At 39.1% G+C, this 13,411-nt stretch overlaps 1 protein-coding gene across 7 annotated transcripts in view; it reads left to right on the top strand.

Moving 5' to 3' along the window:
- The window catches only part of LPGAT1 (lysophosphatidylglycerol acyltransferase 1), a 73,831-nt gene extending 61,253 nt beyond the window's left edge, over window positions 1–12,578 (top strand). For 4 of the 7 annotated variants that reach the window (XM_073803098.1, XM_073803093.1, XM_073803105.1 and 1 more), the window contains exons 7-8: window positions 5,275–5,381; window positions 10,550–12,578. In XM_073803098.1, coding sequence (XP_073659199.1) covers window positions 5,275–5,381; window positions 10,550–10,815 — 373 coding nt within the window. In that variant the 3' untranslated portion in view covers window positions 10,816–12,578. Of the gene's footprint in view, window positions 1–5,274; window positions 5,382–7,774; window positions 9,408–10,549 lie in introns of those variants that run through there. The other 3 variants (XR_012331054.1, XM_073803123.1, XM_019952739.3) reach the window with 3 other exon arrangements.
- The last annotated feature ends 833 nt before the right edge of the window (window positions 12,579–13,411 follow it).

Genomic DNA, 13,411 nt, shown 5'->3' with positions numbered 1-13,411 from the left:
AATTCTTTTTCTTTCTTTCTTTCTTCCTTCCTTCCTTCCTTTCTTTCTTTCATTTATTATTGGCTGGGTTGGGTCTTTGTTGCTGTGCGTGGGCTTTCTCTAGTTGTGGCGAGCGGGGGCTACTCTTCATTGTGGTGCGCGGGCTTCTCATTGCTGTGGCTTCTCTAGTTGTGGAGCACAGGCTCTAGGCACGTGGGCTTCAGTAGTTGTGGCACACAGGCTCAGTAGTTGTGGCTTGCAGGCTCTAGAGCGCAGGCTCAGTAGTTGTGGCTCACGGGCTTAGCTGCTCCGCAGCATGTGGATCTTCCCAGACCGGGGCTCGAACCCTTGTCCCCTGCATTGGCAGGCAGATTCTTAACCACTGCGCCACTAGGGAAGCCCAAGGATATTCTTTATCTCTATGGTTCTTTCTTAGTTATCCTTAGGTTGATTAGACCTGCTTTTATATTTATAGAAATAGTATATTTTTAGAGGTTAAAAAGTAATACAGGGCTTCCCTGGTGGTGCAGTGGTTGAGAGTCCGCCTGCCGATGCAGGGGACACAGGTTCGTGCCCCGGTCCGGGAAGATCCCACATGCCGCGGAGCGGCTGGGCCCTTGAGCCATGGCCACTGAGCCTGCGCGTCCGGAGCCTGTGCTCCGTAACGGGAGAGGCCACAACAGTGAGAGGCCCGCGTACCGCAAAAAAAAAAAAAATAATAATAATACAAATAATTTCCCAAACCATTGGACTGTACCTAGTGTGGTAGAGGTGAATAGTTTAAAGAGCACTACTTATATTACAAAACTGTGTTAAGACAGTATTAAATTATCTAAAAGTAAAAAGTCAGTAATTTGTAATACCATTCATTTAAAAAATAAAATTTGATTTTTAAGTTTAAATTGTTAATTTTTAATTTTAAAACATTCCCTAAATCAACTATACTACAATTTAAAAAAAAAAATACACTTCCATGGAAGAAACAAACAAAACATTCCACTAGTATCAGGATGATGTTAACTGACTTTCCTAAAAATCCAAATATTAAGGACATTTAATTTGGCAAAAAGAAAAATAAACAAATGATTAAATTTCCTGAATAGTTATATTTCCTGCATAGCTCTGGGCATCTCCCTGTGTCCACTGGCTTTATTCTGCTGGAGTCTGCCTCATACATACATAGTTCAGGGGTTACCCAGAGATCTGAGTGGGGGTTATACTCAGAAGTCGTGGCTCCCACTCAGTGCTTACTTCTTTCTGGGATTCCTCACTTTACAACTGCTATGGTCACCCTAATCTCTGTCCTCCGATTCTGCAACCAGGAAGACTTACATAGGGGAACTATTCTCAGGTTAAAAGCTATAAAAACTGGAAAACCAGTGCCATTCCTGTCTGCCAAGTGTTGACTCTGCTCCAATATCTGCCTGCCTTTAGTCACTGTCCAGTGCCTTCCACTAATTACCTTTTGCATTTTGTCCAGAATTTATAACTGTTACCTATGAATTACTCTACAATTACAAGAAGCAGAACTTCTCTCATTTTTTTTTTTTTTTTTTTTACCATTATGTGGGGCTCTCACTGTTGTGGCCTCTCCCGTTGCGCAGCACAGGCTCCAGATGCGCAGGCTCAGCGGCCATGGCTCATGGGCCAGCCGCCGCGTGGCATGTGGGATCTTCCCGGACCGGGGCACGAACCCGTGTCCTCTGCATCGGCAGGCAGACTCTCAACCACTGCGCCACCAGGGAAGCCCCTCTCTCATTTTATTTTAATGGATGTTAAAGATCACAGGGAGAGGTGACTTTTAAGAGGTGAAAGAATAGATTTTGCTCTTAAGTATGTCCCCCGTTAACTTCTCTGGCCTTTTAAAGTAGTCCTGCATTGTGCCAAAATGACTGTAAACATAGGCACCAAAGTCACATGGCAGTACTTACTCACATGTTTATCCATGATTCAGAATATTTTTATTAAGGTTAATATTAAAATGAAAACATAACATATCTATTTTCTTAAAGAGAGCTCATAGATGGATTCCCAAGAATGTGTCCCCAAATTGGCATATCCCAGTTGTGAAACACTGCTAGGCATCTTCTATACCTAAATCAGAGCCTTCTGATTTTATTATTCTCCAGCTTAAAAATCTTTCTGTGAGAGGCATTCTCATAAATTGCTAGTATAAAGTGGTATAATCTTTATGAAGACAATGTAGCAACATCTTTCAGAATTACTAATACATTTAGCCTTTGACTTAGCAGTTTCACTTCCGGAATTTTATCCTATAGATATACATATGAATGGACATTTGCACAGTGTTATTCATTGTAACATTGTTTATAATAACAAAAGATGAGAAACTGCCCATCAATAGTGAGTAGAGTAATTTAATGTTTACCATGTATTAAGAGATTGCAATGAAATTAGAAAATATTTTTAACAGAATGATAATGAAAATATGATCTATAAAAATGTATGGGATACACCTTAATCTGTGTTTAGAGGAAATTTATAGCCTTAAAAGCTTCCATTAGAAAAGAAGAAAATTGAAAATCAGCAATCTAAATATCTATCTCAAGAAGTTAGAAAAAGAAAAGTAAATGCAATCCAAAGATAGTAGAAGACAGGGGATAATAAAGGAGAATTTACTGAAATAGAAAACATACAATAGAAGGAATAATGACACCAAAAATAATTGGTTTTTTGAAAACACTGTAAACTTGATCAGCTCCTGGCAAGGCTGATCAACGAAAAAAAAAAGGTCCATGTTACTGATATCAGGAACGAAAAAGGGGACATCATCTCAGATCCTATAGTCATTAAAAAGAAAAATTAAAGGACATTAAGTGCAGTTAATTCAGAGCATCAAAAAGAGGGAATACTTCCTAGCTTGTTTTATGAGACCAGCATAACTTGGATACCAAAACCTGAACCAGGGATATTATAAGAAAGGAAAATTTATAGGCAAATCTCTTACATGATTATAGATATAAGACTAACCAGCAAAATATTTAAAATGCATCATATTGTATACTGAGAGCATACATTCCAGGAATGAAAGTTTGGTTTAACATTCAAAATCAGTCCCTTTAATTAATCACATTAACAGAATAAAGGGAGAAATTATATAAGCATTTCGGTAGATGGAAAAAATTGATAAAATGCAAATCTTATGATAAAAAAGAAAACTCTTGGGCTTCCCTGGTGGTGCAGTGGTTGAGAGTCCGCCTGCTGATGCAAGGGACGCAGGTTCGTACCCCGGCCCAGGAAGATCCCCCATGCCGTGGAGCGGCTGGGCCCGTGAGCCACGGCCGCTGAGCCTGCGCGTCCGGAGCCTGTGCTCCGCAACGGGAGAGGCCATAACAGCGAGAGGCCCGCGTACCGCAAAAAAAAAAAAAGGAACACTCAGAGAGCTCTTAGAAACTAAAGGTATGATTAAAAAAAAAAAAAACTCAGCAAAAAGTTTGAAATTAAATAAGAAATCTCAGAAAGGAGGACAAAAAAAACAGAGATGGAAGAAAATGAATTCCAACCCTGAATCCTGTATCTAGTCACATTATCAACCCAGGTATGAGGACAGAAAAAAAGACATCGGCACAAATGCAAGATTTCAAGTACCTTTTCTCAAGAAACTGCTGGAGGATGTACTCCATCAAAATGTGGAAGAAATACAGAAAAGGAAGCCATGAGATGTAGGAAACATTAAATCCACTTTAGGAGTACAGAGAATCACCAGGATGATGATGAAGGGGCTTTGCAGGATGAACACTACAGGCAGCAATTCCAGAATCTGGGTGAAGTTTCCTCAGGAGGGTGAAATTGAAAGGATTTCTGATGTAGGTGAATACCCTGGGAGGAGATCTAGACCACAGGTCGACCTGGCCCACTGCCTGGTTTTTAAATAAAATTTTATTTGAACACAGCTACGCTAATTTATTTATACCTTGTTTATGGCTGCCTTCACACTGCAAAGCAGAGTAGAGTAGTTGCAACAGAGATCTTAATAGCCTGCAAAGTCTAAATATTTTCTATCTGGCCCTTCAAAGGATAGATCTAGAGAATTGATTTTAGACAACTGGTCCAGAGTTTGTGGTTGAATTGGTTATGTATACATAGAAAACAATGCAATTGCTCAATCTAAGGAGAACAAAAATTGGGGAGGAAAGGAACAGTAGCCACGATTTACTACATGGCTTACCTTTGAATATATTTACATGATTATAATAGTTTAAACATCAAATATTGTGATAATTAAAATGACCATACAAGTGTATTGGGAAGATGGGAAGGATGTACATGTGTGGTGGGAACAGGAAGAGGAAGGAGCTTAGTCCTCATCTTCGATAGTCAGTAGATAAGCCTTAAAACTGAAGAAGAAATATGGCGATAAATACCAAGAGGTAAAAATCGATTCCTCTGTGGGGGGAGAAACAAAGGGCAGAGGAGGTGGTTTGCATTTTTTCATACAAAAAAACCTTTTGCAGATTTTTAAAACTGTACCTTTATACCTTTGATGAAGAAAAAAAATAACACCTCCCCCTCAAAATTGGAAAACAAAAAAGAAAAGAAACGCCTTTTCAAGGTCAATTCTAGTATTGCACTTACTCATGCTGCCACTGTTCTGTTCTCACTCGCAATAGATATATATCACTGATCATCCCAGGCCATTTCCTGTTGAGTAAGGACACAGACACAGATTCTTCGGAATCATTTTCCAGCAACCACGCCCAGTCAGAAAGAGTTGGCCCTGCTCATGAAACCAGTATCTCTGATATGATTAACAAAGAGACACCAATTTAGGTAGATTCTGTCTGGTCCATAGGCATTCCCACCAAAGGAACATTGCCAAGATGCATTATTTGGCCTAGCGTCTGAGTACTCTAAATGTGTTCTAAAGAAACTGCATTTTAAAACTTCACCTGGGGCTTCCCTGGTGGCGCAGTGGTTGAGAGTCTGCCTGCCAATGCAGAGGACACGGGTTCGTGCCCCGGTCCAGGAGGATCCCACGTGCCGCGGAGCGGCTGGGCCCGTGAGCCATGGCCGCTGAGCCTGCGTGTCCGGAGCCTGTGCTCCACAGCGGGAGAGGCCACAACAGTGAGAGGCCCGTGTACCGCAAAAAAACAAAAGAAAAACCAACTTCACCTGTTCCAAAAACCATTCCTACTTAAACCTACAAACATGGGGAGACAGGTGTTTCTCAATAATTATTTGTAGATATAGGATAATCTAAAGCTAAGTTGTGGTTCTGAATGATTCTGACTTCTGAATTAAAGTAGTTTTTGCTTTTTTTCCGACTCTTGATAGGATCTTTCCAATTAAAGATATACCCCTGGAGACTGATAACCTTGCTGACTGGCTCTATCAGCGTTTTATTGAAAAAGAGGACCTCTTATCACATTTTTATGAAACAGGTACACAGAGTCCTATTATACATGTTCCTGATGTTACTGATAGTTTCAAAGATGTACGTTAGGGGAGATAACCATTTTTCGATTCTTCCGATACCCTAAAGGAATCACAGTATTTCTGTATTTAAGAATTTCAGCTTAGAATTTTTATAAAGACAGATTTATGTGAAATTTATTCAGGCTCTTCATCAGCCAGTGTGGAAAGATCAAATGGTGAGTATCCCTTGTATAAATGGATCTAGTTCAAGAGAGTACACAGTCTGGAAGACGGCCAGCATACATTTGCGATTATATGGTCTGTTTTATGAAATAGCAAATATCATTCATGTGTTGGCATTGTACTTGATTGTTTGACTGATACCGTCACCATACAGTTGTTTCAGATCACTTTTGACTGCATATTCAGGGACTTCCCTGGTGGTCCAGGAGTTAAGACTCCATACTTCTACTGCAGGGGGCGTGAGTTCAATCCCTGGTTGGGGAACTAAGATCCCGCATGTTGTGCGGCCAAATAAATAAATAACTGCATTTTCACATGCTTTATTCTTTTCTTTACATGGAGGGATAAAGTTTACATGTTAAGTTTTCATGGATATAACCTTATTACATTTTTCTCCTAGGGAGACATGTACCCTAAGATCCCTTTTCTATACTCAGTATTCTCTACGTTCTGTGACAACTACAACGAGGGAAAAAGACCTAGGAGGCAGGGAGGGGAGAGGGAGGAAAAAAAGGAAGTTAGGAAAGAAGGAAATAACATTGGTAGAACACCAGGCATACCAAAGTGCTTTCACAGTTAGCTGTGCCATGGGTCTATTTTCTAGACCCTGCAATAGGGATAAAAAGATGAAGAGAAAGTTGTCCCGGGCCTGAGAATAGCCATGGGGTTTTAGATTAGTAGAGGCCCAATTTTCTTCCCACCTAGACTTTATTGGTACAGAATTAAAGTAGATATTGAATCAGACTACAGAAGGTCTAATACTAATAAGCAAAGGCTGATGCTGTTAATTACCTTTAAGGCTTTTTTCTTTATGTTTAGGGTTGTTTCACTTTGTCCTCGATAGGATTCCTTCCTCAACTTTCCAACCCTGGGGCTTTGGAGTAGTGCATATTAATATGACAGGAGTAGGACATTGTGTATGCCATTAGGATTCCTAGTAAGACTAGTTGAACAAGATGCCTCTCTCTGCTGTGTGCATTCCTTGGTCTTACTCTAGAAATTTCTTTCAAGATGAGATAGGATGGATATCTAAGAAGGCATCAAGTGATTAAAAGGCCAGCAAGATCTGTCTTCTTTTTCAGTCTCAATCTCTTTATGATATTTGGCCTAAATAGTAGCAACAATAATAGTAACTCTTTTTAAGAAAGCTATTTGTATAACAGACCTTGAAACTTAAAAGCCTTCTCTGTAAATTGTTTGTGAGAAGCAAATCCTCTCTTGAATCAGCTTATCCTAGGGGATTATCAGCAAGGACAAAGACTATTTGAAATGCTGAAGAGTGTTTTCAGGATGACCTTAGGTAATATTGCTCCAAAGTGGTCTAGCCTTCCTTTCCAGAAGAGAATTTACAGACATCTGTTTACTTTGTGTTTCTCTTTTTATTATTAAGACATATTCCATAAACCATATTGCCTTTTGAAAATAATATCAGTAATTTACAACCCCTTTTGTGGCAAAAACATTTAATTTGTAAATAGAAGAATTAGTATAAATTATGCTATTCTGGAAATATTTTCTTTTTTATTGGCCTCGCCACATGGCTTACAGGATCTTAGTTCCCTGACCAGGGATTGAACCCAGGCCCTTGGCACAGAGGGCACAGAGTCCTAACCACTGGACCGCTAGGGAATTCCCTGGAAATTATTTAATTGAGTCACACATCCTGTGTCCTGGCCATTGTGGAAATCTATAGGGATGCAGTGGAAAACAATGCAGCCATAGTGCCTTCTGTCATGCAGCTTATATTCCAGCAGGAGACAGAGAGTAAACCAGTCTGTAGAAAAAAGAAAAGGTAGATTGCAATCAATACACATTGTGGAAAGTGCCAAGAAGGAAATAAACACGGAGATAAGAGTGACTGACGGGGGAAGGGGAGACTAGATGGGTGGTATTTTTCTGATATTGGAAGAATGCAAGGAGCCTGCCATTCACTGAGGTGGAGGAGGAGCGTACCAGCCAGAGAATAAAGGCAAAGACTCAGGGAGGCAGGAAAAGGCTTAGCGGTTTGAAAATCGTATTTCAAATGATATCTCTCTTTAAGAGCGACAAGAAGTCACAGAAGATGCTTTAAAAAAAAACAAGAGCAAAAAACTCTAGTTAAACTAATGTTCAACTTTTATTCTAGGACACCTACCACCACAGTAAAACAAATTAATATTTCTATCTTGTCTTTTAGGGGCTTTTCCACCTCCCAAGGGCCATGAGGAAGCTGTTTCCAGGGAAATGACGCTCAGCAATACGTGGCTATTTCTTATACAGTCTTTTGCATTTTTGTCAGGCTATATGTGGTACAGCATCTTTCAGTATTTTTACCATTGCCTGTTTTAGGAATTGACTTGGACTTGTCAAGGTCACCACAGGAGCTTGGACTTTCATAAGCGTGCATTGTTTTACATGTACAAATCAGAATATAAAAAAAAAAAGGAAAAGGAAATTCAATGGATGGATTAATATTTATCCCCCTTTGGGATATTTTAAAACTCTACTAAAATGAGGATCAATAATATAATGACCTGCAAATATGTTTTAAGGACTTTTCATGTTTTAAAAAGATACACTCCACCACACATTTAAGCAAACATCACTTTTGGAGAAGAGGAAATCATAAAATCATCCTAGAAGACTCTCTGAGACAAATTCTGTTGCCACCAGATATACCTGTTAATCTAGTTCAAGCTCAGAAAGTTGTACGCATCCGTTCCTTTTAGCCAGTAGTCTCTGTTAGGCAGTGCTGTAGAGCGCCCTCATCTCCACCAACTCTTGCTGTGTTACTGGTAACCTCGAGGGGAGCTGGTTGGCACCTTCTGAAGAACTCTTTCCCTGTTGTTCGCAGCGACACTCCGGTCCTCCACAGCTACATGAAGTTCAGTGTCAAGCATACTCTGGGGGGCAAAGCAGTGTCCACTGGACATATTCTGGTACTAGAATGTGTTCTTCAGAAAGACCAGCTCAGTCCAATGCTGTGTTTACATGCACTAGTGCTTCCCCTTGTATGAGGGGTGGGTCATTTGATTTATCTTCTTGTATAGAAGACATATCATAGGTTGATGATTGTCTTTTACAAAATGCACTTTTATCAGATGCATATATAGCAAAGGATTAGTACTATAACCTAAAAACAAACATAAGCATAATCAGTGAGTGGGATTTTTGAGAGGCTGCCTGTCTGCACGTGGATCTGTGCTCTGGCGCTCTCCAGCGCTGCCTGCATTGGGCACCAACCACATCGAGGCTTCCGTCCCACTCAGAGCCTTTTTTTTTTTTTCCCTCCATTTTGCATATTAGCATTAAATGCATATGGGGATGGTTGAAACAAATTAAGGTAAGACATTTGAATGATCAATTTAAGGTGAAATAGACTAGTTTATTAGAAAAATAAGAGATAAGCCAGGCGCTGGCTTCCAGTGGTGACAAGTTCTCACATGGCACCCCCAGAACCTGTGTTCCCTTAGCACATCAAGGAGCTGCCCATGTCAGAGTGGTGTAACCAGGAGAGAGACCAGCAAAAGGGCTTCTCAGTCTCTTCCAATTGCCTTTGGAAAGGATAAAGTCAAGTTTCTATTTCTAGAAAACTTCTTTTTCTTAAATTTGTCACTATGTTCATGTGATTGACCTCATAGTAGAACCAAACACTTCTCAAAAAGTGCTGGCATGCCATCAGCCCATCACCTGCACTCCCAGTGTTGAGAGAGAGGCTATTTTTTGGTTTGGGACTATAAAACTATTTAGATCCTAGTGAGTCAGTGGTAGTTATCTGTGATGTGAGCATTGTAGGTTCCCCTATCGCCACTAATCGTACAAATGACAATTTTGAGAAGTAGCCAGAAAATAAAAGTAAAGGCTAGTGTTATCTTTTTTCAATAAACCAAAAAAACTGGAAAGATGTGAATTTTCTCCCAGTTATGTGGGAAAGGCAAAGCAACACCAAATCAAAGCCCACAGCATCTTCATCTTTAGGGCTAATTCAATGCCTATGTGAAATAGAATGATGCGTTACCTGAAATACCTCATTGAATATTAGACTACTACTGGTGAAATGCAGAAGATAGTGTTAATGTGTTTAGTTTGGTAATGGTTGTTATAAGATGCAGTTTTTTTTGAAATCTAAGCATTTCCTTATGTGTTTTACAGTGACAGTGACTAGGTGAAGCCAGTCTCAATATAGAGGTATGGATAATGATAGGAAGACGGATAGAAGCTTAAAGATGCTTTTGTTCGAGGCCCAGCAAACACTACTTGACAAGATGAATTGAAATTGTTCATTTGAGAGATTAGTCAGCCATCTGGAGGATAAGTTGCTCACTGTCGAGTATGGCACGCACAGTCCTAGCCAATAGACCTTTTCCTCGTTGCTAAGCAAGCCGCAGATAGCGTGGCCAGTTCTCCCATCCAAGAAAATAAAAAAAGAGAGAGGAATGCATACATGCATATATAAATGTGGTTTAGGGCCACTTTTGCCATCACTGTGCTCCAAAGGAACGTGGTATTGTTTAATATACTGTATATGTTAAACAGACTATTATGTAAGATGCTTTACTTTTCCAGTGCAGTCATTTCAACAGTCTGTAGAGTGACAAATACCAGTAGATGTGTGAGTTAACTTTTGAAAATAGATCTGTGAGTTGTAAATAGATGTGTATTTGATCTGCCCTATCCCTCTTTGATCCTTCATCAACATGTTCTCTCTCTTCTGTTGGCAAAATGTTTGAGAGCATTGATAGTGCTTTCCGTTATCAGTAACTGGAGTTCTCCTGCTTGTACTAGAGAATGTAAAGAGAGAATCCATGTTTTTATATGGCAATCAGGGAAGCAGCAATATGCCACTGTACAGAACTGAATTAAAAGTCCTAATTTGTATTTTCTTTGCAAAGTGAGATCAAAGGATGTTTAGAAAATATACATTTTGTCAAGGGGAAAGAAAATAAAACTGTGCCAATTTTATGCCTTGTAGAATCTCAGCACTTCTTGGTCTCAGCTGATCTGCCTAGATTCACACAGCAGAGAGGGTTGAGAACTCCCTGCTGGACCCTGGTCTCAACGAGTCGCAGTGAGGGGAGCATCTGCTTGGCCACAGGCAGGCGCAGTGACTACAGAAGTGACCACCCCAGCAGTTCATGCTTAACTTCAGAAACTCTCATTGGTGTTGAAATATACAGATATTGTGGAGAAACCTATATGCCAGTAGAAGGTAAAGGAAAATTACAGAATGGAAAATGATGTTTTGGGTGGGCAAACGAGTTGAGAATCTAAATAGTAGATTTTTTTTAAAGCTAGCTCTGAGTTCAGATCTGTCATGTTATTAAGTAGTTGTTAATATTACAACCAACCCTTAATTTTCCACAGTAAAAGAACTAGAGATTACTGGATAGTTAATCCAGTAATAAGTCATAGTAAGCCAAAAATCTAATTGTATTTAGGTGTTTGAGTTTTTATTATCATCAAACTTTTTTTCTTCTAGGGATGCATATTAATTTAAAAAAATGATTTGAGTTTATTAGTTTCTATTGCCTACATATTTATGACTGTTAATGAGTAGTGAAAAGATTTGGAAAGACAGCTTCAGGAAGAGGAAACACAAAAGCCTAAATAATCCATGGGCTAGAAAAGGAATCCATGAATAATCAAGAGTTGGCGGTATTGTAATTTTTCTCGAGCCTTTTTGTGAAAATGAAACGTTAAATCACCAAATGTAAACCTCAGAACATCCCTGTAGCTTTAATAGTGTTTGGATCAGTGTTAAGAATGCCTCTCATTCTTTGCTCACGTTACTCACTTCTGGTGGATTTGTCTTAGTAACGTTTCTTGACAATCACTTCCCTACAGACTGTTCTGAACTATTGGGACCTGGTTATAATCGTAGAAAGTTAATCATAGATAGCCTTATTGGATTCTTTTTATATTTAAGAAAATTTTATTTGCATTGCTGAATAGGAAGAGTCAGCTATTTCCTTCATTACATAGGACCTCCTTCCAGAGTTACCATTATGAGTATGTCAGCTCTGGTCCACAAAGGATGGATAAAAATGGTTCTTCTTATTTTTTTGCAATGTAGTGCTGTGAATTTTACATCTGTTAACATGAAAGGCAAAGTCAAAGCCACCCTGGGCAGCAAGTATACTGGTTCACTTTATGAGACAGTAGAGACTAATACCTTTGGGACCAAAACCACCTAAATTGGACATTTCTCAGTCACAGAGGGGCCAGATGTTCTCTGGAACAGTCGCTGGTTGGTGCATTATTGTAATCATTTTGCATTGGTACCCAACAATTAGGAACTGGACCCTGGGGATAAGCTGAGGGTGCTGAACTGTTGGGGAAGGCTGACTGTAGCTATATGGAAAATAAAATAAGGGTTTTTCTGCAAATTTCCATTCGAGGATTTTTACATTTAATATTTTTTTAAAACAGTTAAAAGAGCAAAAAAAAGTTTTAAGTGTAATCTACTTGCGAGGTATGCACACATATTTTGAATGGCTTTATTTTTATTGTGTAAAACTGTTGAACACATGACTGTGATGCACAAATTCTTTACATGTAAGGAGTCTATGCATTTTACAGTAACTCATTTCATGATTGGGTAATGAAACAGTTGTACATTGAATTGCCATTGTTGTATTAAGTGCTTTCATTTTCTTTACAGTTATTACAAAGTTGTATTTATTTTATACAGGTGGATTTTCATTTTCCTGATGCCATAATGTTTACTTTAGCTTGTTGACCTGTCTTTCTTTGTGTATCTGCATGTTGTAATATATGATAAGAATGAATGTAAAGGCTGTGGCAACTGTAATTAAATTTTGCAAAGGGCTGGTCACATGTGGATCTGGTTTATGAACGCATTTGGGATTATTTTCGTAACCAGATCACCTTTTCAGAAATTTAGATGTGAACACCAAAAGAAGCATTTTCTCAACAAAAATTAATAGCTGGTTCTATTTTTTTTAACCTAGAAAAAATAAAGTTGATTTTTTTCAAGTAAAGTGCTTTTAATTCTTAGTAGTGGGGATGGGTGGTTGTATTTTACTGGAGATATTTAGGCATTAACATCTGTGGACGTGTATCATGGCAGTTGGATGCTGAGGGCAAACTGAAAACCCAAATGAAAAAACATTGTACTTCCTCCTTTGGTTTTAAACTATTCCCCCCACTCCTTCCCACTTTCCCCATCCGGTGGTCTACTGGTAAATGTTGAATAGACTGCTCTAGAAAAAAAATTCTGTATTCAAATGTGCATACGTTTGTTAAAATTTTGCTGATAGCAAGGACATATAAACACAGTTAACAAATAATAAAATATACTTTATTGTAAATCCCATATAGCCAGTTGATTCTCCCAGGATACTTTAATTGATTTTTGCTGAACTCTTGTAGCCAATCTATGATCGCAATTCAACCATGATTTAAAAAATGGAATTACATCGTAATCCACTTATTTCTCAAATTTATTGTCATTCAATCTGATACATGATCTGTTAAACTATTTCTTACCCTTGTACAAATTATACTCATTAAAGTGAACCACTTTTAGCTTCAGCACTCATTGTAAGCTTATATAATTTAATTTTAATAACAACTGTTTAGCAACTGCTGGCAAAACTCTAAAATTTAACAATCAGCTGTAGGCAGCCAGTAGGGGCTGTCCAGCACACCACTGCCCTGTGCTGTTTTTTTGTTTTTGTTTTTTTTGGCAGTACATAGGCCTCTGTGGCCTCTTCCGTTGCGGAGCACAGGCCCCGGATGCACAGGCTCAGCGGCCATGGCTCACGGGCCCAGCTGCTCCGCGGCATATGGGAGCTTCCCGGACCGGGGCACG

This window comes from Tursiops truncatus, chromosome 1 (assembly GCF_011762595.2).
Source record: "Tursiops truncatus isolate mTurTru1 chromosome 1, mTurTru1.mat.Y, whole genome shotgun sequence".
NCBI classification, from domain to species: domain Eukaryota; kingdom Metazoa; phylum Chordata; class Mammalia; order Artiodactyla; family Delphinidae; genus Tursiops; species Tursiops truncatus.
Note: the sequence above shows the minus strand (reverse complement) of the source record. Positions and strands in the feature narration are given on the sequence as shown.